We start from the raw sequence: 23,159 nt of genomic DNA, 5'->3' as shown, positions 1-23,159 counted from the left end.
CACCCAAACAACAAGAAGAAAAAGAATGTTTTGCCAAATATGTGAAGATATAATACCTATCACCAAAGACTTTAATAAGAGTAATGAGACTCCACACTATGTGTAAAAATACAGCTTTTATTCTGAGACATTGACCTTCACTAGAGTGGGACCTATGGCCCCAGCCTGGCTGGAGAAGCAGTCCCAGGGCCTGAGTGACACCATTTCCCTTTCCTGAAATAGGAAGAAGTTATTCTAAAGGAAAAACGAGAGCCCAGAGACATCTGTACAGGACCTCTCTTGCACATGGTGACTGGAGGCAGAGGGTGGGGAGCTGGAGAGGAGTCCAGTCCCTCCAACAAATGCTGAGGGTTTCAAGGAGCTTCCTGGACGTTTCTCTTAATCTGGATCTAAAAAGGACAGGAGGTGTCTAAGGGTCCAAGAGCAGAACAGGAATGGGCAACTCTAGAAGTGTTTGTGTATGGAAGGCCCTAACCTGGCCCTGTCCCCCGTCTCTACCTTTGGCTTTCATGAAGAGAGATTCATAGCTCAGAGGAAGGGAGGAACTTCTCCAGTCTTCACTTTAAGAAACTCTTTTAACTTTTCTGCCTACCTTATGTTCCCTTTGGCCAGTAACCCACTCCCTGGGAACAAGATCTTGTTGACTTTCTTGGGAATCTCCTAAGAGATAAGTGCTTTGTGTCTGAGACAAGGCAATGCCTCCCACAGTCAGAGAAGCTGGAGGGCCAAAGCCTATAGAGTTGGGCACTACAGCTGCTTAGGCTGCAGAAGAGACAGCTAGTCAGGAACCCTGGAGATTCAAGACAACTTACTGGTCCCCTTTGCCCAGGGCTGTGGTCCTAATCACAGTCCCTCACCTTTCTCAGGGTTAGCCTGTGTTTCAAATGCATACGATCGCCGCTGAGGGGACAACAGGGTGTCAGGAACCTGGGGTTCTCTGGGGGGCAGACTAAGACGACTCCGGGATCCAGACCCTTCCGTGCCTTCAGGTGGGATCTCCAGGCAGCTAAGGGGCCGAGGAGAATGGGCAGAGATTATGCTACAAGGGGAGTTTCTGGGGATGAGGCAGTAATCCCCACCCTCAGTACAGGTCTGGGTTCGCCGAACTCCCTGAGCCTCAGTCCTTTGGCGGTCCCGGGCTAGGGCCACAGCAGCATCAAAGGAAAGACTACCCCCATTCCTCCAAGAGGATCGAGAAGCTCGGGGCCCCCAAGCCCTTTCTCCAGGAGTCGCATCAAGCCGGCCAGGTCTCGGGCTTGGATTTGCGGGTGCCACATGAATCTTGCTACACATTGCACTGGGCATCTTGGCAAACTGTGGCTTGGGGGGCACCACAGGCACAGAGCGGACCTGTTGGACCTGAACCAGAGTAGAAGCTAGACGCATACCCACGCCACCCAAGCCAAGGGAACAGGGACATAGACAGCCGTCTGAACTGGGCTGCCCCTCAGACTCCTTCTCCTCTGGCTGGGGTGGCTGTGGGGCTGCCTCTTCCATCTCAGAAGAGTGAGGATTGTCCTCTTCGGCACAGTCAACCTCCAGGGACTCTACACCTGAGCCTTCAGAGAGGGTACCCTCTTCTAAATAGTCCCCTCCAGCCCTCTGGTCTCCCTCAGCCTCTCCATCCCCACTCTCCCATTCCTTGCTGACCTCCCCTGCTCCTCCTTCAGTTGCTGCTTCTGGGCTTCTGCTGTCTTCACCATCTCCTTGGTCTTTTCTTGCTTCATAGTCCCCCTTCCCCCTCTGTCCTTTGTCCTCATCCTCTCTGACTCCGTCTGCCTCTTGTTTGTGTACAACTTCCCATTTCTCCTCAGCAACTTGATCTTCCTGGGCCCCTTGCTCTAGGTCCCTTTCAGCTTCTACCTGGGCTTCCTTTCTTTGTTCAGCCTCTTCTCTCTCAATTTCTTTTTCTTTCCCCTCATCTGTATACTGCTCTTCTGGTTCCTCCACACTTTTAGCCTCCATACTGTCAGCCTCCTTCTGACCTTTGAACTTCTCTTCCTTGGCCTCTGTCTCTTCCCTACTCCCTTCTCTCAATCTGACTTTTGTCTCTTGTCTTCCCCCAGCCTCCCCTGTATCCTCACTGGCCTTTCCAGCCTCCACCTTGGTCTCTGGATTTCCCTCTGCCTCTTCCATGATGTCTAGCCTGCCACCAGGCTCAGCCTCCTTGTCCTCCCCAACTTCCCAGCATGCCTGCTCTTCCCCAGCCTGTCCCGGAGCCTGCCTTCCACATCCTGCTGCCTCTCCCTCCAGACTCCCTGCACCCTCCCAGATTGGAGATTTAGGTCCCAGAAGGGGACTTAGGTCATCATAGGCACTCAGGAAAACTTCCTCCCCATTTTCCTCCTCAACTTCAGGCCTGGGGCCAGCGGAGTCCAGGGAACAGCAGCTGGGGGCCAAGACAAACTGTGCCTCATCCAGAGACAGGTCATCCAGGGGCGGCTCCACAGAGAACTCCTCCACCTGTAGGCACAGCATGGTGGCTCAGGACCAGAAGGCCCTGTCCACCTTTGACTCCATGCCACCCCCAAAGCCAGCACGGCTCTCCTTACCTGAGGCCCAACTCCCAGGAGCTCCTCCAGGTAGCCCATCCCAGGGTCGTCCTCCCCAGGGGAGAAGGCTGCTCCTGCTGATTCTGCCTGGGCCACCTCCCCATCCTCTGCCCCCACCCACTCAGGTTCTGAGCTGCTTGAGTCCTCTAGGAAGGAGAAGGAGTCCTGCACCTCCTGGGACAGGGAATCCTCCAGGGCAGGAGCCAAGTCGTCTGTGCCTGAGTCTGCCAGGGGACTTGAGGCTGGACTTGCTTCCAACTTTTCATCTGCTGGGGGAGAAGTAGTCCCAGGAATACAAAGGTCAAGCCCTGACCCAAATGTGAGTCCTCCTAGCATTGATATAGCAGGGGCCCAGCACTCCTAGCATTGCTACTCTGAATGACTGATCCTCTCAGACCAATGTCCTTAATTATTGGCTTGCTACCTTAATTGAGACCCTACCAGGTGCCAAGCACTGTGCTATACATTTTACAATACATTGTCTTATTTTTTCCTCAAAGCTATTATGTGGGGTATTGTCCTCATTTTACATATGAAGAAACTGAGGCTCAGAGAAATTAAGCAATTTGTCTAAGGTCATGTAACCAATAAGCAGTACAGCCAAAATTTGAACCCAAGTCTGCTTAACTCTATAGCCCATGTTCTTACCCACTATCCTATCCTGCCTCAGGACTTCTCATGCGTGACACTTCAGGAACTGGAGGCAGAGCAAGGATTAGATCCTAGCTCTGCTACTTCTACCTAAATAAATAGCAAATTGATTAACCTAAGACTCAGTTTCCACTGCTGTAACTTAAGGATAACAATACCTGTGTCATAAGATTATGAGAAAATGAAACAAGCTAATTCCTGCAATCATAGCACTTGGAACTTTTTTTTTTTTTAAGGTGGAGTCTTACTATGTCTCCCAGGCTGCAGTGCAGTGGCACAATCTCAGCTCACTGCAACCTCCACCTCCTGGGTTCAAGCAGTTCTCCTGCCTCAGCCTCCTGAGTCTGGAATTACAGGCATGCCTTACCACACACGCCCGGCTAATTTTTTTTGTATTTTTTTTAATAGAGACAGGGTTTCACCATGTTGGCCAGGCTGGTCTTGAACTCCTGACCTCCAGTGATCCATCCGTCTCAGCCCCCCAAAGTGCTGGGATTACAGGCGTGAGCCACCGTGCCCGGCCTAGCACTTGGTACTTAATAAACTTTTTTTTTTTTTCCCTTTGAGACAGGGTTTTGCTCTTGTCACCCAGGTTGGAGTGCAGTGGTGCGATCTCAGCTCACTGCAACCTCTGCCTCCCGGGTACAAGCGATTCTCCTGCCTCAGCCTCCCAAGGAGCTGGGACCACAGGCGCCTGCCACCACATCTAGCCAATATTTTGCATTTTTAGTAGAGATGGGGTTTCATCGTGTTGGGCAGGCTGGTCTCCAACTCCTGACCTCAGGTGATCCACCTGCCTAGGCCTTGCAAACTGCTGGGATTACAGGCATGAGCCACCGTGCCTGGCCAGTACATAATAAACTTTTTTTGTTTTTGTTTTTGTTTTTTTTTTTGAGACAGAGTCTTGCTCTGTTGCCCAGGCTGGAGTGCAGTGGCGGGATCTCGGCTCACTGCAAGCTCCACCTCCTGGGTTCATGCCATTCTCCTGCCTCAGCCTCCCGAGTAGCTGGGACTACAGGTGCCTGCCACCACACCCGGCTAATTTTCCTGTATTTTTAGTAGAGACAGGGTTTCACCGTGTTAGCCAGGATGGTCTCGATCTCCTGACCTCGTGATCTGCCCGCCTTGGCCTCCCAAAGTGCTGGGATTACAGGCTTGAGCCACCGCGCCTGGCCTAATAAACTCTTGATAAATGTTAGCTGATAGTATTGATGTTACTGTTGTTATTACCCATCCATCTATTATATATTCCCACATTTGTCTTTAGTAATCCTTGCTGTATGTTTCTCACACAAGCCCCTGTTCTTGGGTACATCATTGTTCTGAAGGCTGCTAGAGATCTCCTCTCCATAGATTTCACATAACCTGATAATGTTACTGAATTTCCCCAATCCTGAATCTAGGGAGGCAGCTGAAGGTAACCACCCCAAAGCCCAAGGGCTGAGGCCTCTGCCCTTCCTAGGGTGGATCTTCCAGCATCAGAGCTTCAGCCTAGAGTTCTAGTCCTCTTTCCCAGTCTTGATCAATCAGTGGTTCCTCACCTGGGGGGCCAGGGCCAAGGCCAGGGCCAGGGCCAGGGCCAGAGGCAGGGTTTGGCCGGTGCTGTAGAGCAGGGCACTCAAGGCCACGGGTGAGCCTGGCCAAGGAAACGTTAGAGATGATGTTTGGGGGCACATTGAGGATAGAGGTGATGTGTAGTGGGAGGTTGACATTGTAGGGGTCTGAGATGTGGACACCCGCGCAGCGCTCTGCACGGCTGCTGCCCCCAGACCGGATGGCTGACCGCCCAGCTCGTGGTGTGCCTGGTTCAGAGTTTGTGCCACCCAGTGCTTCTGCCTCAGGCTCCTGTTCACCCTCTGCTGCCTCTATAGAATCGTTCTCCAAGCTCTCAGGCAGCAATGGGCTTGGCCGGGGGCTGCTGGGCCCCACCAGCCCCTCTGGCTCTGTGGAGGAAAAAGAGGGCCAGGTAGGCAATGGCCTAAGCTCCAGGGACCTAGACATCTCAAGAAGGCTCTGGAGAATGCTCTCTGCTTTCTCAGGCCTGAGAGAAAGGACAGCCTGGAAGGCACCAGGCCCAGCTTCTTTTGATCACTACTGCAAACTTTTCACCCAGCCAGTAGGTCAAAGATCACCTCACCTTCACATACCTAGGAAACTCCCTTCTTTCCCTGCAGATACAGTCACTGGCCGTCATCACCACCACCACCAGCACCAGCACCACACACACATGCTGTCCCTTCCCATATGAACACTCATCAACAAACATCTTTACAATGTGACTGGTATGTAATAGGCACTCATTAAATATTTTTCAAAATGATTGAACACAGTTGGCTGCATGTTCACATGCACACACAAGCCCATGCTGGTCACATAGCACACACACATACACACACAGAAATGTACCCCTATACTCACCATCACTGGCCCCAGCCGCAGCACTCAGTGAGTCCATGCTTTTGGCTGGCCGCAGTGTCCCCTTGTTGGATTTGTCCTCTGTAAGACAGGGATGTGGGTAGAGCCAGGGCCTTGTGCACCCTCAGTAGAGCTCCCCCCATCTCCCCAGACTTACCCCTGTCCTCAGCCCCCCGTGGAAGTTTACGCTTAGTCTCATGGCCAGAGCGACCTAAATTGAAGATAGACCTCCACTTCCTGACCTTCAGAGACCCCTTCCTCCTACAAAGAATGGAGGGGCATAATTGGAGGTTGGAACATGATGGTTAGTGCTGGGGAGGAAGGCCCAGGAAGGAGGCCTTACTTGTGCTCTGCAATCTCAATGATAGTGTGGTAGGGCCGCATCTGTGGGGGTCCATCACCAGCCTGCAGGATACTAGGCAGGTGATAAGGCAGGGGTCTGGGCATAAGGTCCTCAGGGCTGCCTGATGCCCGGGTCCCTGGAAGTGATCGCCATCCACTCTCCACCTCACCACCTGGGAAAAGAAAAGGAATTGACCAGCCAGGAACAGAGCCAAAAAAGGGACCTCAGGTACCCAATCCTTCATCACCCCTCACCAACTACCAGGTTAGGGATACATTCAGAAGCCCCTAAAGACAGTACCTCCATGTCCATCACCTCAAAAGAGTACCCTCATGGACAAAGAGGGCCAGGAGATCCCAGGAGGTTGGCCTGGTGGGCTGGGGGTGGGTATGAGCGATCACTAGCCTTGGGAGCCAGGATGGTGACTCAGGGGTCAAGCTATGCCCTAGACTGACAGCAGAAGAGGTCTTCTCAAGTCCTGACTGCACCATTATCTCCCCAGGGTTCTCTCCGTGTGACCACTACCAACATCCCTGTATGAGAATCAACTGAACCAGGTGATCTGCAAGGCTGCCTATAACTGACTTGAATCCCCAAACAGTGGCATATGTGGAGGGCAGGAAGGACACTGACCAGAGAGGGCAGCACCCCCAAAGAGCTGGTCCACGTGTGTGAGGATGAACTCCACGACGATGGATTGCACCCGCACCTCCATGAAGGCCGCTGTCCCATTGAAGCCTGAGGCCTCTATGTCCTTAGACCTGTGGAGATGTGGAGTTATTCTCCCCCTCAGCCCCACCAAACTTCCCAATCCAGATTCTCCCTGAAAATACCTTATTGTCTCTCTCTCTGTCTCTCTCCCCTCTCCTCTCTCTCTGTCTCTCTCGAATGACCTTAACTCCATCTCTACCTCTTAAATTGTATGCATTATTCTTCCAATTCTCAAATGCCACTTGAAGACTTCCAGGAAGGAAGCCTTCTTGGACCCCTCCTCAGGATTAATCTCTATTTCCTTTGCATAGCAGGGTGTCTAGTTTATAATGAATTTTATAGTGAATTACAGGACTTCTCATAATCTGTCTTAGACCACAGTGAGTGATATGCACAGTGAGTGCAGCCAACAGACTGCAAGACGTTTTGCTCAACAAACATTTGGCCTGAGACCCGGCACGGTGGCTCACACGTGTAATCCTAGCACTTGCACAGGGAGGAGGTGGGTGGATCACTTGAGGTCAGGAGTTCAAGATCAAGTGAAACCCTGTCTCTCTACTAAAAATACAAAAATTAGCCAGGCATGGTGGCTTATGCCTATAATCCCAGCTACTCAGGAGGCTGAGGCACAAGAATCACTTGAACCTGGGAAGCAGAGTTTGCAGTGAGCTGAGATCGCGCTGCTGCTCTCCAGCCTGGGCGACAGAGCAAGACTGTGTCTCAAAAACAAACAAAAAAATTGACATGGAACTATTATGTTCCAGTCCCTGAGCTCAGTGACACACTGTAGGAAAACACAAAAGTCCTGCCTTTTAGGGACTTTATTTGATCACAGAGAAAGGACTAAAATGGGTGGTGCCCATCCGACCCAACATAATCTTGAACCTCCTTTTCTCACTGGGCTTCGTGAGCCCCACATCCTTCTCCAGTGTGCCGATACAGTCACACCTCATCCTGGGAGCAGCCTCCCAGAGGCCAGTGCCTCACAGAATCCCCATACACTGCTCACACAGGCACCTACCTCAGCAGATTGGGAGCCCACACTATGGCCAGGTTGCGAGCATGCATGTTGGTCTGGGCACTGAATGAAGCCATGTGCACCAAGTGCGTCATGAGGAACTCCAGGGTCCTGCAGAAAGCGGGGGCAGGGATCACACAGGGAATGCACAGGGCAGGCATTAGGGCTGGGACCTGGGAGTCAGTAGGACCCAGTTAAGGCTCCAGGCAGAGAGTGAATGAGTTGTCTCAGGTTGCTGGGCGGATGTGGAGTGCCACGTACCTGTAGTTTGGGACAGGGAGTTCTCGAAGCACCTCTAGGATCTTGACCAAGCGCTCAGGTTCCAATTGCACTCCTACAGCCTCCTGATTGAGAAGGGTGCAATAAGCAGGAATCAGTGACCCAGCAATGCCCCTGCTTACTCCCCAGAGCTCCTAACCAAGTTCTCAGGAACAATGAGCACTGGACTCTGTGCTACCCCATCCTACATCATCTGTGGTGCACTGACATGGTAGAGAGAGCTCAGAATTTGGGGTCCACAAAGATGGCAGCTGAATTTTGGTTACGACACTTAATAGCTTTTGTGAACTTGGCAACTCACTGCCTTATCATCCTCCATCCGTAGAGCTCTGGTACTGGGATACTTCAGTGGTGCCACCCTGTGGGTGCCCCAGGGACCACCGAGTTGTTTCGGTGTGTACAGGAAAGCCGTCTCCCACCCCAACCTAGCCAGTGTGGACTGAGCAGGGTGCTGCTAGCATTTAGGGTCTCTCAGTGCTGTTGTGCTCAATAAAGTGCAACTTATTTTTAAAGTGTTACTCAATTCAAAATAGCATATTTTTCATGTGTTTTCACACTTAAAAGATGTTCAGGCTGGGCACAGTGGCTCACACCTATAACCCCAGCACTTTGGGAGCTGAGTTGGGAGGATTTCTTAAGCTCAGGAGCTTGAGACAAGTCTGGGCAACACAGCAAGACCTTGTCTCTACTAAAAATTTTAAAAATCAGCTAGGCATGGTGGTACACGCCTGTAGTCCCATCTACTCAGGAGGCTGAGGTAGAAGGATCACTTGAGCCTGGGAGATCGAGGCTGCAGTGAGCTGTGATCACACCACTGCACTCCAGCCTGGGTGACAGGAGACCCTGTCTCAAAAAACAAAAAACAGGCCGGGTGCAGTGGCTCACGCCTGTAATCCCAGCACTTTGGGAGGCCGAGGAGAGTGAATCACCTGTGGTCAGGGATTCAAGACCAGCCTGGCCAACATGGTGAAACCCTGTCTCTACCAAAAATACAAAAAATTAGCCAGGCATCGTGGCAGGCTCAACAGCTACTCGGGAGGCTGAGGCAGGAGAATCACTTGAACCTGGGAGGCGAAGGTTGCAGTGAGCCAAGATTGCACCACTATACTCCAGCCTGGGTGACAGAGTGAGACTCCATCTCAAAACAAAAAAAAGAAAGAAAAAAGAAAAAAATCAAAGATGTTCAACACACAATTACAGTAAATGGAGAGACATCCTTGAAAAAATTTGACTTCTACAAAGTATTCTCATTCTCTTAAGTGTAGGGAAGCTCTGGTCTATGTGCTTTCCAAGGCCCTTCCAGCTACAACAATCTGGCCTCTCCCTCCCCAAGTCTCACCACTGTGCTGTGTGCAATCTGCAGGCCTTAGGAGAAAGAAGGACATAGCAGACGGAGAGTGAAGAGAAGAGGGATGGGGCAGGACAAAGGTAGTAGGGGCTAGGAGATTTGGGGAGGTGGGGTCTTTTCCCCAGTAAGTTTTTCTGTGGTCTCTTTCATTCAGGATCGCTGGGACTCTGGCTGGCATGTGGCACACCTGGGATGTCAAAACCAGGCTGTCCACCCCTAAAGCCTGTCTTGCACCCCCCCTGCCTCTCAACTCACAGCAAACTTGTCATACAGCCGGTAAGTGAGCAGGGGGTCCGGCAATTCTCTGAAATAGGCCTTGCACAGGGAGGAGACGCAGTGAATGTCCTGGAGGTAAACATCCCGACGCAGGTCTGGCTTCCGCTCTGACTCAAATTCCTGCCTGGGGAGGCACAGTGTGGTCAGGAGTGGTAGGGGTTGGGGTGATGTGGGGAGAGGTGGGTCCCTGTAGAGATGGGTCCCGGCATGGTCATGGGTCAACATGTGTGGGACTTGGAAGGAGAATGTTGGGACACGTACACGTATAAGCCAGTAAGTATAAGGTATTGCATATGTTGACACGTAGATGTGAACGTGAAGATGGGTACATGTACAGGTAAGTGGATGGATGCATGAACAGGGATATGTTAGGGATGTAGCTGTAGATATATGTAACAATGCAAGGGTATGTAAGAGTCAATAGGGTATGGTCCTAAATCTTTGCCACTGGGTACGTATAAAAATGGGTGGATATAACTCTTAGAAAGAAACATAAGTGTAAATTTTTATGTCCTAGGATTAGGCAACAGTTTCTTAGATATGACACTAAAAGCACAAGCAAACAAAAAAATGGATACATTCAACATCAAAATTAAAAACATTTGTAGTCAAAAGTAAGTATTAAAAAAGTGAAGACAACCCACAAAATGGGAGTAATATTTGCAAGCAATATATCTGATTGAGGGTCTAGTATTTGTAACATATAAAGAACTCTCGTAATTCAATGATTAGAAAGACAAATAAGCTAATTTTTTTTTCTTTTTTTTTGAGACAGAGTCTTACTCTGTCGTCCAGACTGGAGTGCAGTGGCACGATCTCGGCTCACTGCAGCCTCTGCCTCCCAGGTTCAAGCGATTTTCCTGCCTCAGCCTCCTGAGTAGCTGGAACTACAGGCACCCACCACCATGCCCAGCTAAACAAATAAGCCAAATTTTTAAACAGGCAAAGTTGGCACCATAGGAAAGGGGGAAAAATGAGCAAAAGATTTGAAAAAACACTGCTACTGCTCCAAAGAAGATATGCAAGTAGACAATAAGCACAGGAAAAGATGTTCAACATCAGTACCTATTACAGAAATGCAAATATAGGCCGAGGAGGTGGCTCATGCCTATAATCCCAACTACTCAGAAGGCTGAGGTAGGAGGATCACTTGAGCCTAGGAGGTAGAGGTTGCAGTGAGCCATGACCATGCCACTGCGCTCTAGCTCGGGTGACAGAGTGAGACCTAGTCTCAGAAAAAGAAAAGAAAAATAACAAAAGTAACTCAAATATAAATCACATTGAAATATCAGTTTACATTTACAGGGATGGCTATAATAAAAAAAGGTAGGCCAGGTGTGGTGGCTTATGCCTGTAATCCCAACACTTTGGGAGGCCGAGCCAGGTGGATCACCTGAGGTCAAGAGTTTGAGACCATCCTGACCAACATAGAGAAACCCTGTCTCTACTAAAAATGCAAAATTAGCCAGGCATGGTGGCGCTTGCCTGTAATCCCAGCTATTCAGGAGCCTGAGGCAGGAGAATCGCTTGAACCAGCAAGGTGGAGGTTGTGGTGAGCCAGAATTGCGCCATTGCACTCCAGCCTGGGCAACAAGAGTGAAACTCCATCTCAAAAAAAAAAAAAAAAAAAATTAACCGGGTGTGGTGACATGTGCCTATAATCCCAGCTACTCAGGAGGCTGAAGCAGGAGAATCGCTTGAACCCAGGAGGCAGAGGCTGCAGTAAGCCAAGGTCTCACCACTGCACTACAGCCTGGGCAGCAGCACAAGACTTCATCACACACACACACACACACACAAAATACACAGGCCAGGGCATAGTGGCTCATGCCTGTAATCCTAGCACTTTGGGAGGCTAAGGCAGGCAGATCACTTGAGATCAGGAGTTCAAGAGCAGCCTGGCTAACAGAGTGAAACCCCGTCTCTACTAAAGATACAAAAATTAGCTGGGTGTGGTGGTGCATGCCTGTAGTCCCAGTTACTCGGGAGGCTGAGGCAGGAGAATCACTTGAACCCCAGAGGCAGAGGCTGCAGTGAGCCAAGATCGTGACACTACACTCCAGCCTGGGCAACAGAGGAAGATGTCTAAAAAAAAAAAAAATTTAAAAATTGAAAAAAAATAATTAAGACCAGCCTGGCCAACATAGTGAAAGCCCATTTCTACTAAAAATACAAAAATTAGCCAGGCATGGTGGTGTGCACCCATGGTGGTGTAGTCCCAGCTACTCAGGAGGCTAAGGCAAGAGAATCACTTGAACCCAGCAGACAGAGGTTGCAATGAGCCAAGATTGTGCCACTGCACAATCTTGCCCACAGCCTGGGCAACAGAGTGAGACTCTATCTCAAAAAAAAAAGTAAGAAATGTCCTGGAATTAGATCGTGATGATTATTGTACTTCATCACTATCTAAAGTAAATATACTATGTGACTAGTATGTGAATACACTAAAAACAACTGAATTGTACATTTTTAAATGGTGAATTTTGTGATATGTAAATTGCATCTAAGTTTTTTGTTTTTTGTTGTGAAACAGAGTCTCACTCTGTCACCCAGGCTGGAGTGCAGTGGCGCAATCTTGACTTACTGCAACCTCTGCCTCCTGGGTTGGAGCAATTCGCCTGCCTCAGCCTCCCAAGTAGCTGGAATTACAGGTGTGTGCCAACACACCCAGCTAATTTTTGTATTTTTAATAGAGACAGGGTTTTGCCATGTTGGCCAGGCTGGTCTTGAACTCCTTACCTCAGGTGATCCACACACCTCAGCCTCCCAGAGTGCTGAGATTATAGGCATGAGCCACTGTGCCCGGCCTAAGTTGATTTTTTGTTTGTTTGTTTGTTTGTTTTAAGTTGGGTGTGTGTGTGGGAATGGTGTATGTGAGAGAGGAGTTTGTGTGTGTGTGTGTGCAAGTTGGGGGAGGGACCATTGTCTTCACCTTTCCCGAAGAGTTGTTACAGCACCTCCCTGGGACCTTACCTAGCATCTGTGTTTCCTTCTCCCCACTGCCTCTCACTCCCCGTCTCTGCTGTCCTCAGCAACTCTTACTATGACCTTCTGGCTCCCTGGTCACCTGGTCACAGAGCCCTCCCGCTCTGTTTGACTCACCGAAGCTTCTGGATGTTGGAGGAGACCCCTGAGAGGCGGTAGATCCCATCCACCACTCCATACTCCTCCACAAATTCTGCACAGCTCTTTAGCACCTGGGGCACTGGGGACACAGATGGGGCAGAGACACAGAAATCAAAAAATCTGGGTGGTCAGAGACTGCACTGGGTCTGAGAAATGGAATTTCTCAGAGAAGGGAATTTGGGGAGACCATGGGCAAAGCTCATGGAATAAAAACTCATCAGAAAGATTCTTACAGGTCACCAACTTCAACCTGCCAACCCCTCTACAGTACCTCTGCTTAGTGGGTCCTAAAGGTCCTGGGAAGTCACTGCCTCTCCAAACTACCCAATCAGCCCTTTGTTAGAAAGTTCTGCCTTTGTTAAAGTGAAATTTATCAGGCTGGGCTCAGTGGCTCAGGCCTGTAAGCCCAGCACTTTGAGAGGCCAAGGCGGGTGAATTGCTTGAGCCCAGGAGTTCAAGACCAGCCTGAGTAACAGGCGGAAACTCTGTCTCTACAAAAAATACAAACATGAATGGGGTGTGGTGGTGCACGCCTGTAGTTCTAGCTACTCAGGAGGCTGACATGGGAGGATCACCTGAGCCCAGGAGGCAAGGGCTGCAGGAAGCCACACTGTGGCCTGCTGGGTGACAGAGTGAGATCCTGTCTCAAGAAAAAAGAAAGAAGAAAGAAAGAAAAGAAAGAAAGAAAGAAGAAAGAAAGAAGAAAGAAAGAAGGGAGGGAGGGAGGGAGGGAGGGAGGGAGGGGGGGGGAGGGGGGAGGGGGGAGGGAGGGAGGGAGGGAGGGAGGAGGGAGGGAGGGAGGAAGGAAGGAAGGAAGGAAGGAAGGAAAGAAAGAAAGAAGTTTGTCTTTCTTGGGCCATGTGTGGTGGCTCATGCCTGTAATTCCAACACTTTGGGAGGCTGAGGTGGGTGGATCACCTGAGGTCAGGAGTTTGAGACCAGCCTGACCACATGGTGAAACTCCATCTCTAATAAAAACACAAAAACTACCTGGGCATGGTGGCACATGCATGTAATCCCAGCTACTTGGGAGCTGAGGCAGAAGAATCACTTGAACTGAGAGGTGGAGGTTTCAGTGAGCGGAGATCACGCCACTGCACTCTAATCTGGGCAACAAGAGCGAAACTCCATCTCAAAAAAAAAAAGAAAGAAACTTGTCTGTAATTACTAGTTATTTTTAAAGAGACAATAATCTGGTTGGTGGAGGGGGGCAGAGTCAGAGTCAAGGACTTTTTTTTTTTTTTTTTTGAAACGGAGTCTCACTCTGTTGCCCCAGGCTGGAGTGCAGTGGCATGATCTTTGCTTACTGCAACCTCCGCCTCCCGAGTTCAAGCGATTCTCCTGCCTCAGCCTCTCGTGTAGCTGGAATTACAGGCACTCACCACTATGTCCAGGTAATTTTTTTATATTTTTAGTAGAGACGGGGTTTCACCATGTTGGCCAGGCTGGTCTTACCTCATATTTCGCCCACCTCAGCCTCCCAAAGTGCTGGGATTACAGGTGTGAGCCACTGCGCCTGACCTGCTTTATATATGTTCTATCATTTTATCTTAAAAATTAGATATTCTGGGGGCCGGGTGTGGTGGCTCAAGCCTGTAATCCCGGCACTTTGGGAGGCCGAGATGGGTGGATCACGAGGTCAGGAGATCGAGACCATCCTGGCTAACACGGTGAAACCCCGTCTCTACTAAAAAATACAAAAAAAAAAACTAGCCGGGCGAGGTGGCGGGCGCCTGTAGTCCCAGCAGCTACTCCGGAGGCTGAGGCAGGAGAATGGCATAAACCCGGGAGGCGAAGCTTGCAGTGAGCCGAGATCTGGCCACTGCACTCCAGCTTGGGCGACAGAGCCAGACTCCGTCTCAAAAAAAAAAAAAAAAAAAAATTAGATATTCTGGATGACAGACCTTTGACAATCAAATACAAGAATATCTGGAAAAAAAAAAACTTTAAAAATTAGATGTTCTAGTCCCCATTTTACAGATAAGAAAACTGAGGATCAAAGAAGCACAGAGTGCTAAGGCAGGAGAATCACTTGCTAGAGGCAGGACTCTAATCAAGGGTGCAAAAACCTGTACTGTCTTTCCCAACCCTGGGCCCCCTCCTGTTACTAGACTGTAAGCTTCTTAAGGACAAAATCTAAGTGTGATCCATCTTGTTTTTTTTTTTTTTTTTTTTTTTTTTGAGACGGAGTCTTTCTCTGTCGCCCAGGCTGGAGTGCAGTGGTGCGATCTCGGCTCACTGCAAGCTCCACCTCCCGGGTTCCCGCCATTCTCCTGCCTCAGCCTCCTGAGTAGCTGGGACTACAGGCGCCCGCCACCGCGCCCGGCTAATTTTTTGTATTTTTAGTAGAGACGGGGTTTCACCATGGTCTCGATCTCCTGACCTTGTGATCCGCCCGCCTCGGCCTCCCAAAGTGCTGGGATTACAGGCGTGAGCCACCGCGCCCGGCCCAATCCATCTTGTTATTCCTTATATTATCTGACATGGTGTCTCATACATGATAGATCCTCAAAAACCAGGTCAGGCGCGGTGGTTCACACCTGTAATCCCAGCACTTTGGGAGGCCAAAGTGGGTGGATCACATGAGGTCAGAAGTTTGAGACCAGCCTGGCCAACATGGTGAAACCCCGTCTCTACTAAAAATACAAAAATTAGCCGGGTGTGGCAGCGCACACCTGTAATTCCAGCTACTTGGAAGGCTGAGGCAGGAGAATTGCTTGAACCCAGGAGATGGAGGTTGCAATGAGCCGAGATTGTGCTGCTGTACTCCAGCTTTAGTGAGAAAGCAAGACTCAGTCTTTAAAAACAACAACAACAAAACAAAAAAAACCATGTGTTGAAATCCATCTCCACAAGGCCATGTAGTTATCTTTCCAAAGCACTTTCCTACTTTAGATCCTTTGCCTCGCATACAACCCACTCTGCCCCACATTAATCTCCATTGCTTACCTTACAGATATAAAATAAAATATAAACTCCTCAGCCTGGTATATAAGACCCTTCACAAACCAGGTCCAGACACCATTTCAGCCACAGCTCTAGACAATTCCTTCACAAATCCTATGATGCAGCCCTTTGCTAGTCCATTAACAAGCCTTGGTACCATTACTCATATTATTCCTTTGCCTGGAATTACTCTCCCTATGACTCTGCCTGGTGAACTTCTATGCATTCCTTAAAACACATCTTGGGCCAGGTGCGGTGGCTGACACCTGTAATCGCAGCACTTTGGTAGACCAAGGTGAGCAGATCACTTGAGGTCTAAAGTTCGAGACCAGCCTGGCCAACATGGCAAAACCCCATCTGTAATAAAAATACAAAAATTAGCCTGGTGTGGTGGCATGCATCTGTAGTCCCAGCTACTTGGGTGGCTGAGGCAGGAGAATTGCTTGAACCTGGGAGGTAGTGGTTGCAGTGAGCTGAGATTAGACCACTGCACTCCAGCCTAGGTGACAGAGTGAGACTCCGTCTCAAAAAAAAAAAAAAAAAAAGTACATCTTAGACATAACCTCCAATTCTAAACCTTTTTCTTATATCTATATTATAATTCACCACAGTCTTTGCTCATGTTTTTGTTTTTGTTTTTGTTTTGAGACGGAGTTTCACTCTTATTGCCCAGGCTGGAGTACAATGGCGCAATCTCGGCTCACCGCAACCTTCGCCTCCGAGGTTCAAACGATTTTCCTGCCTCAGCCTCCCTAGTAGCTGGGATTACAGGCATGTGCCACCATGCCTGGCTAATTTTGTATTTTTAGTAGAGACGGGGTTTCTCCTGTCTCAAACCCCCAACCTCAGGTGATCTGCCCGCCTTGGCCTCCCAAAGTGCTGGGATTACAGACATGAGCCACCGCACCCAGCTGTTCATGTTTGTATTATAGCACTTCTTGCAGTTTGTTACGATTAGTTTATTTTATATTTATACCTCCTGACATATAACATCCTCCTAGCATCTAGCACAATGTTGAAACAGAACAGTTGCTCAATAAATGTTTGTTAAATGACTCAGTGAATTAATCAGTTATGAGAATCAATAACATCCCTTGGAGAATTAATGGAGAATATTGCCAATGAAATAATATTGGGTCCTATTAACTAGGACTCATCAGAGAAATGCATCTCACATATCAGTGTCAGAAAAAGCTGTGTTTGGCATGGCAGCTCATGCCTGTAATCCCAACAGTTTGGGAGGCCAAGGCAGGTGGATCACTTGAGGCCAGGAGTTCAAGACCAGCTTGGGTAACATAGCAAGACCTCATCTCTACAAAAAATAAAAAATGAGCAGGGTGGCTAACACCTGTAGTCCCAGCTACTCAGGAGGCTAAAGCAGGAGGATTGCTTGAGCCCAGGAGTTTGAGACTGCAGTGAGTGATGATGGCACCGTTGTACACCAGCCTGGTCAACAGAGTAAGACAAGAAGGAAGGAGGGAGGGGAGGGGGAAGGGGAGGGGAGGGGAGGGGAAGGGAAGGGAGGGAAGGGAAGGGAAGGGAAGGGAAGGGAGGGAAGGGAAGGGAAGGGGAAAAGAAAAGAGAAAAAAAGAAAAGAAAAAAAAGGAAAGGGAAGGGAGGAAAGGGAGGGAGGGAAAGAAAAGAGAAAAGAGAGAGAGGAAGGAAGGAAGGGAGGGAGGGAAGAGAAAGGGAAAGGAAGGGAAAGGGAAGGGAAGGGAAAGGGAAGGGAAGGGGAAAGGGAAGGGAAAGGAAGGGAAGGGGAAGGGAAGAGAAGGGAAGAGAAAGGGGAAGGGGAAGGGAAGGGAAGGGAAAGGGAAAGGGAAGGGAAAAAGCTGTGTTTCTCCTAAACCATCTAATTTTTTTTTTCTTATGGGCCCATGAGTCTTGCACTTGATTATGTTTGTTTATTTATTTATTTTGAGTTGGGGCGCATTCAAGCAATTCTGGTGCCTCAGTCTCCTGAGTAGCCAGGACTACAGGCGCGTGCCACCATGCCCTGCTAATTTTTGTATTTTTTAGTAGGGATGGGGTCTCACCATATTGGCCAGGCTGGTCTCGAACTCCTGACCACAAGTGATCCACCCGCCTTGGCCTCCCAAAGCACAAGGATTACAGGCGTGAGCCACCGGGCCTGGTCTGTGTTTACCTCTTTAACCACTAGGAAGCTCAGAGCCCACCTCTAAGAACCATATAGAACCACATAATATGCATTTCTGGGTGCTGCTCTTTCTCTTCTTCTTGTTTTTCCTTCAACCCAATTCCTTCAACCATTTATTCTAATTTTTTGTAAAGTTTTGGGTTTTGAAAGTCATCCCAAGCTCTTTGTTGAATAAAGTATGACAGAAATATGGAATGAAAATAATCAGTAAATTCATCAACCACAATCTTTCCTTTTTCTTTTTTTTTTTTTTTTTTGAGAAGGAGTTTCACTCTTGTTGCCCAGGCTGGAGTGCAATGGTGCGATCTCAGTTCACTGCAACCTCCGCCTCCCAGGTTCAAGAGATTCTCCTGCCTCAGCCTCCCAAGTAGCTGGGATTACAGGTGCTCACCACTCTGCCCGGCTAATTTTTATATTTCTAGTAGAGACAGAGTTTCTCCATGTTGGTCAGGCTGGTCTCAAACTCCCAACCGCAGGTAATCTGCCCACTTCGGCTTCCCAAAGTGTTGGGATTACAGGAGTGAGCCACTGCGCCCAGCCCTTTTTATTTATTTATTTATTTATTTATTTATTTATTTATTTAAGACAGAGTCTCACTTTGTTGCCGAGGCTGGAATGCAGTGGTGCAATCTTGGCTCACTGCAGCCTCAGCCTCCCGAGTAGCTGGGACTACAGGCGCACACCACCATGCCCAGCTAATTTTTGTATTTTCACTAGAGAAGGAGTCTCACCATGTTGGCCAGGCTGGCCTCGAACTCCTGACCTCAAGCGATCCACCCGCCTTGGCCTCCCAAAGTGCTGGGATTACAGGTGTGAGCCACCGCGCCCAGCCAACCACAATCTTTCAACTGTCATACAACCTGGCTTCCAGACCCTTCATCCTCCTGCACACAACAGCCAGGAGTTGGGTGGGATTAGGGAAGCATCTAGTGTGCAAAATTTAAGGAAGCAGTTATTCTCAGGGCCATGCAGATGCCAGCCATGCCCATGCACAGTCTTGAGTACCTCCTTGAGAATGAGGCACCTAGCGGCCTGGCGTGGTGGCTCACGCCTGTAATCCCAGCACTTTGGGAGGCTGAGGCAGGTGGATCACCTGAGCTCAGGAGTTCAAGACCAGCCTGGCCAACATGGCAAAACCCCGTATCTACTAAAAAGTACAAAAAGTAGCCAGGCATGGTGGTGCGTGCCTGTAGTCCCAGCTACTCTTGAGGCTGAGGCAGGGAGAATTGCTTGAACCCGGGAGGTCGAGGTTGCAGTGAGCTGAGATGGTGGTGCTGCACTCCAGCTTGGGCAACAGAGCAAGACTGCATCTTATAAAAAAAAAAGAAAAAAAAGAGGTACCTAGGGCAATTGTACGACACTGAAAGTGAGTGCTTCCTTAAATTTTGCACCCTAGCCACGTCTCTTGCCTTGTCTTAGTCTCAGCCCTACAGTTCAGCATCCATCCTTTCAGTACCTGCTCCCATTTTCTAGGATCCCACTGACCTCAGGTTCCCAGTATTGAATGCAGAGATAGGGCAGGCCCCTCCTTGTTTGAACTGCTGCTGTACTCTTGGGTGCCTAATGCTAAGCCAACTCTTTTGACTCATAAATAGTCGGCTGTCACCTAAACCACCAAGTTTTTGTCACATGAGCAGCATCCAAACCAGGTCTTCTCCATCCTATCCTTCTCTGCTGATTTTGAACCTCCAGGGTCCTTTAAAGAGGACACTCAAAAACCTAAGGAGTCACAGCCATAGAAGAACTGGGTCAAGGAGATGGGGAGGAGACAACAGGGTCGCAGAGATGGGGGAGTTAGGGAGATAAAGATCAGAGAGCTGAGGTCACAGATAAAAGCTACAGACAGGATTGGAGGGCTGAAGTCAAAGGGATGGAGACATCGAGGAAATGAGAGTAGGGTAAGGGAGGAGGGCCCAAAGCTTACAGACCTGGAGAATTAGAAACCTGAACAATCAGCTGGGCACAGGGGCTCACTCCTGTAATCCCAGCACTTTGGGAGGCCAAGGCAGGTGGATAATGAGGTCAGGAGTTCGAGACCAGCCTGGTCAACATGGTGAAACCCTTTCTCTACTAAAAATACAAAAATTAGCCAGGCGTGGTGGCACCCGCCTGTAATCCCAGCTACTCTGGAGGCTGAGGCAGGAGAATTACTTGAACCTGGGAGGCGGAAGGTGCAGTGAGCCGAGATCATGCCACTGGACTCCAGCCTGGGACAGAGCGAGACTCCGTCTCAAAAAAAAAAAAAAAAAAAATCTGAACAATCTATCAAAGATTAGGAAAAGAAAGAACTGAGTACATATAGGGCTTAAGGAAGGAAGAGACCCTTGTTGGGGCAAAGAGCTGGAGAGAGGGCTGAGATGGAGCAAGGTTGTGAGGATGGGGGAGACCAACGTGATCAGGGAGGATAAATTAACCAAAAACACAGATCTGTCTGCTTTCATTTTTTTGTGGATGTTGGGTTAAAGAGAGGAACCATCACCAGCCTCTCTCTGTCCTTCCTTCCACTTTCCACCTCTCTGTACCAGGAAGACCTGGGGGATAGAAGGAGCCACCACTGCTACTCTGGTGCCCAAGATAAACCCACCCTTGGGTTCAGGTGAGGTTCTGGTCTCCTGCTCTGGGATTCACCTAGGATCAGGACTCAGCAGTCAGATGTCTGTCCCCTCTAGAGAGCATGCCCCTTCCCTGCTAGGAATGCATGAAGAGGCCAGGAGGGTTATAGGAGCAGGGTCTGGGCTGGCTATGGGTTCAGTGTTTCAAGATAGGGTTGGTTGGTGGGCCACAGGAAAGGGCAGTACCAGGAAAGGCTGAACTGAGGGTTTGCATTGAGCTGGGAGGAGAACGTCATCCCCAATTAAATCTCTTGGTCCTTGGCTAAGAATCACAGCTCTTGAGAGGAGTCCCTTAGAAAGGAGTAAGTCCTGCACTGATAGCTGTGCCACCTCCACTCTGCCCAGTGAGAAGAGGAAGGCTCAAATAAGCTCGCTTCAGCTGTTTAACACTCTTCCTTGGGGTGTGGGCTTTCCCTTAACCAAGGGCAGTGGGGATAGGGGTCATCTTGAGGGAGGAGAAAAGGGGAAGGAGGTGTCTGGGGACGCAGGGGCGGGGCTAAGAGCAGGAAATGATCTGGGAACCACCATCACCCTCCCTCCGCTGCAAGCACCACAGCCCAGAGCACAGGAGGGGACAAAGAGGAAATGACAGATTGGGGTGGGGTGGAGTGGGGAAAGAATTATGCCCTTCTCTAGGAGGAGCTTGAAGTGCCAAAAACAAGCTGGGCTGGGCAGCCAGGATACCTGGGTTCAATTTCAAATTGAATCAAGAAATGATTTTGAGTGACTGTTCCATGCCAGACCCCGTGGTGAACTTGATATTGTCCCTGGTCCTTCTGGCTTCAAAGCCCACTCTAAGGTGACCCAAGGAGGGAGATGGGTGAGCTCCACAGAGAGCTCCACACCCACCCTCCTTTGCATCCTCCACCTCCAGCTTCAAGCCAGGCCTCACGCCCTCTCTTTTATTCTTCCCCATTTCAGCAGCTTCTCCCCTTGCCCCCCACTTTGAACCTGTTTCTCTTTTGCATAGGAAGAACAAGAGAATCACAGAGACTGGAGGCAGAGGCTACTTCCAGCCCCACATCCTCCCCTGCGGCCCAGCAAGGCTGCAGTGGGAACGGAGCCCATGACCTTGTCCTTGGGTGTTCTCCAGCCAGGAAACCACCAGCCTCAAGGGCCATCTTGAGACCCTTCTGGGGCCATTCTCCTGTCTCCTTTCATTCAGACCTAAGGATGATCATTTCCCCTTCAGTCACTCCTCTCCTGACCCTGTCACCTCACCTCCCTCTCCTGTTCCCAGTCACCTGCCCACTGTTTCATCCACTCCTCCTCGGTTTCCAGTCTCTCCATCCTCCACCTCACTGCTCCCTGGGTGCTCAAATTCTTATCCCCTCAGCCACCCCATCCCCAGAAAGTTACACAAGGGAGCCGCCCTGCCTTCTTCACTGAGACACATTTCCTGTCTTGCCCACTTACGGGTCTCTTGAATGGTGATCCCAGGCCACTGCCCCTTCCCCAGGAGAACCGGAAACTGCTTCTGCCCTTCAGGCTGGATCGGACTGCAGACGCCCAGTGCCTCCCCACCCACCCCGCAGAAGCTGAGCCGGCCTCCTTACCCTCCTGGCCTGAGTGCTGCAGGTGCTCCTGCAAGTCGCACCCAAAAACCCGCTCCTTCGAGCTGCCTTTCTTCTTTCCTTTCTGCCGAGACTTCATGGCCAGAGCCCCAGGGCACTGGCCTGGTCACCTCTGTGCCCCAAGACCTGTGCCCTACCAGTCCCCCATGGGATCCCAGCCAGCTGATGGGCTTGGCCCGGCCCCAGGGAGGCAGGGCTCCCAACTGGGGGGTGGAGGGTGGCCTGGGCAACGGGCAGCAGCTCCTGCCCCTGGGGCCCCGGCCACACGGAAGTGGCTGTTGAAGAGGAAGCTACCAGGACCCTGGCAAGAAACAGTGTCCTGTGTCTCGTGGCCCAGCCTGGCACTCGCCCTCCTCGCCCTGCTCAGCTTTAGGGGGCAGGAAGCAGTGCAGCTCCTTAACCCACTTCCTGTTAGAGCATCTTTGCAACCACAGGGCCTAGGGTGGGGGAGGTAGCTGACATTCACATCCTCACCCATTGCTTGGACTTCGTTCATTGGTCAGGGAAGGTGATGTCAGAGCCCTGGGGTGGGGTGATGGCGTCTGGGGTGTAAGCAGGTGACCGACTCCCTTAGAGACCAGAATTCTTGGGTCCAAGACCTGGGGCTTGCCTTGGAGCAAGGGCTGTAAAAAGCACACGCACAATGGAGGATGCCTGGGTTCTGCCTCTGATGGGTCTAGCACCTCAGTCAAATCACGTTACTTCACTGAGCCTCAGTTTCCACACCTAGGAAAACGAAGGGAGAAGACTAGAGGACCTTTAAATGCTCCCACCTCTAAGAGTCTGTATAACTTATTTAACTTGGGTTCCAGTTTCTTTACCTGTAAAAAGGGTACACTGCTGCCTATTTCACATGGCTGTTGTTGAGTCTCCAGTACAATAAGGAATTCAGGCTGGGCTCAGTGGCTCACGCTGTAATCCCAGCACTTTGGGAGCCTGAGGCGGATGAATCACCTGAGGTCAGGAGTTTGAGATCAGCTTGGCCAACAGGTGAAACCCCATCTCTACTAAAAATACAAAAATTAACTGAGCGTGGTGGCAGGCACCTGTAATCCCAGCTACTCGGGAGGCTGAGGTGAGAGAATTGCTTGAACCTGAGGGTCGGAGGGTGCAGTGAGCCAAGATCGTGCCACTGCACTCCAACCTGGGC

At 50.1% G+C, this 23,159-nt stretch overlaps 1 protein-coding gene across 7 annotated transcripts; it reads right to left on the bottom strand.

Moving 5' to 3' along the window:
- Positions 1-97: 97 nt before the first annotated feature.
- Positions 98-22,436, bottom strand: ARHGAP30 (Rho GTPase activating protein 30). 7 transcript variants are annotated; one of them, XM_033195769.1, is made up of 12 exons: positions 21,992-22,436; positions 12,696-12,798; positions 9,573-9,717; positions 7,952-8,034; positions 7,694-7,801; positions 6,595-6,722; positions 5,962-6,133; positions 5,776-5,879; positions 5,622-5,699; positions 4,745-5,146; positions 2,553-2,821; positions 98-2,463 (listed from the first exon to the last, which is right to left on the bottom strand). In XM_033195769.1, the coding sequence occupies exons 1-12, from the start codon at positions 22,086-22,088 to the stop codon at positions 844-846; spliced, it is 3,309 nt and encodes a 1,102-aa protein (XP_033051660.1). In that variant the 5' UTR covers positions 22,089-22,436; the 3' UTR covers positions 98-843. The 7 variants fall into 7 exon arrangements, with proteins under 7 accessions (XP_033051660.1, XP_033051662.1, XP_033051661.1 ...); XM_033195771.1 differs by having other exon boundaries at positions 2,724-2,821; XM_033195770.1 differs by having other exon boundaries at positions 2,553-2,818.
- Positions 22,437-23,159: the final 723 nt, after the last annotated feature.

Source organism: Trachypithecus francoisi, unplaced genomic scaffold (genome assembly GCF_009764315.1).
Source record: "Trachypithecus francoisi isolate TF-2019V2 unplaced genomic scaffold, Tfra_2.0 Lachesis_group5, whole genome shotgun sequence".
Taxonomy (NCBI): Eukaryota; Metazoa; Chordata; class Mammalia; order Primates; family Cercopithecidae; genus Trachypithecus; species Trachypithecus francoisi.
The sequence above is the reverse complement of the archived record's forward strand: the minus strand, read 5'-3'. Positions and strand labels throughout refer to the sequence as shown.

Excerpts from the sequence above, each read along its gene's own strand:
- ARHGAP30 (XM_033195769.1), bottom strand. The coding sequence starts at position 22,088 with ATGAAGTCTCGGCAGAAAGGAAAGAAGAAAGGCAGCTCGAAGGAGCGG. Across the intron at positions 9,718-12,695 it reads TCCAACATCCAGAAGCTTCG|GCAGGAATTTGAGTCAGAGC; the intron begins GTGAGTCAAACA and ends GTGCCTCCCCAG. Across the intron at positions 7,802-7,951 it reads CTCCCTGTCCCAAACTACAG|GACCCTGGAGTTCCTCATGA; the intron begins GTACGTGGCACT and ends CGCTTTCTGCAG.